The sequence below is a fragment of the Entamoeba invadens genome (genome assembly GCF_000330505.1).
Source record: "Entamoeba invadens IP1 unplaced genomic scaffold scaff_1105074724362, whole genome shotgun sequence".
Lineage (NCBI taxonomy): Eukaryota > Evosea > Mastigamoebida > Endamoebidae > Entamoeba > Entamoeba invadens.
In genome coordinates this window covers 150,031-151,285 of record NW_004440255.1, presented here as the reverse complement: position 1 = coordinate 151,285, position 1,255 = coordinate 150,031, and the positions used below count along the sequence as shown (strand labels likewise).

Genomic DNA, 1,255 nt, shown 5'->3' with positions numbered 1-1,255 from the left:
CTGTTTCAATTATCAACAACTTAATATATATATTAATATTTACAAAATATTAATATTATTGTTTATTATAAAAAAATATTAATTTAAACAATTGTTAAAATGTTTAATTTATCATAATGACATATTAAAAAAACCAATATATTAATATGTCATTATGACTCATACTGAAATATTATTTTATAAGTTTAATATAGTATATATTGTTGGACAACTAAATACGTTAATTTTGAAAACATGACAAACAAAAATTGATTATATTTTTATAACTGAAGTGTTAATTTTTTGATAAATAATCGAAATAATAATTGATTATTTGGCAAACATCACAAAAAACTCGATATTTTTATTTTATTAATAATATTACAATAATTCTATTTATTGTATTATATATTTAATTGAGTTATACCTGTAAATATAAATATGTAAAGTTATCGACAATTAGATGATTGCATCGATAATTATAACATAACACAATTAAAGTTAAACAATAATCACGTTTTAAATTCATGTTTTTTAAAACACACACTTTATATTTAAATTAAAAATAAATAAAATAGAAAACCATATTTAAATTGTTTATTTTAAACTTTCAAACAATTTAATGGAGAGCTCTCTTGACAGAATTATTGCTCTTTGTAATGAAGCCAAGACCAAATTAAATGCTTACAACAAATATAACGCTTCTTTCTCTTTAGCTTCAGACAAAAGCCAGCCATTAGAAGTTCGTTATAAAGCTGCTCAATCACTTTTTGACAAGGCTTCAGAGAATGTTGCACTTTGGGAAGCTTCCCAAAGTGCACTCAAAACTGTGAACAAGTCTCTTGTCGATCTTTCAGATCAATTTACTTCTGAATTGAGTCGAAGTGAAAACAAAGCAGATGAATACAACAAAGTGTATTGTCTCCTCAAAAGTGTAGAAGAAGAGAGATTTGCAGTTCAAATGCACGCGTTGACTACGTCGAGCCAAACAAAGATAGCACCCAAGATTACAGACAAACAATTAGCATCACTTCTACCTCGATATATCAGTAAAGTCGAGCAACAAAAGATAGAGATGTGGAGTGGTCTTAAATTCGAGAAAGTAATTTTTGATAGTGAGAAAGACGACTTCTCGCCAAACACATCAGTTTTTGGAGAGAAAATCAATCAAATTGAGAATTTGTGTTACATAATACAGAGCGAGAATAACAACACTTTTGGTGGTGTCATTTATAACCAAATTAATGTTGATCCAGACGAAGATAATTCTGAAAGA

The 1,255-nt window shown here is 26.7% G+C and overlaps 1 protein-coding gene across 1 annotated transcript; it reads left to right on the top strand.

The window, feature by feature from the left end:
• Positions 1 to 601: 601 nt before the first annotated feature.
• EIN_438280 (hypothetical protein) lies at positions 602 to 1,172 on the top strand (the record flags this gene model as incomplete). Its single annotated transcript, XM_004255521.1, has 2 exons — positions 602 to 1,061; positions 1,096 to 1,172. The coding sequence occupies 2 exons, from the start codon at positions 602 to 604 to the stop codon at positions 1,170 to 1,172; spliced, it is 537 nt and encodes a 178-aa protein (XP_004255569.1).
• Between the last annotated feature and the right edge of the window lie 83 nt (positions 1,173 to 1,255).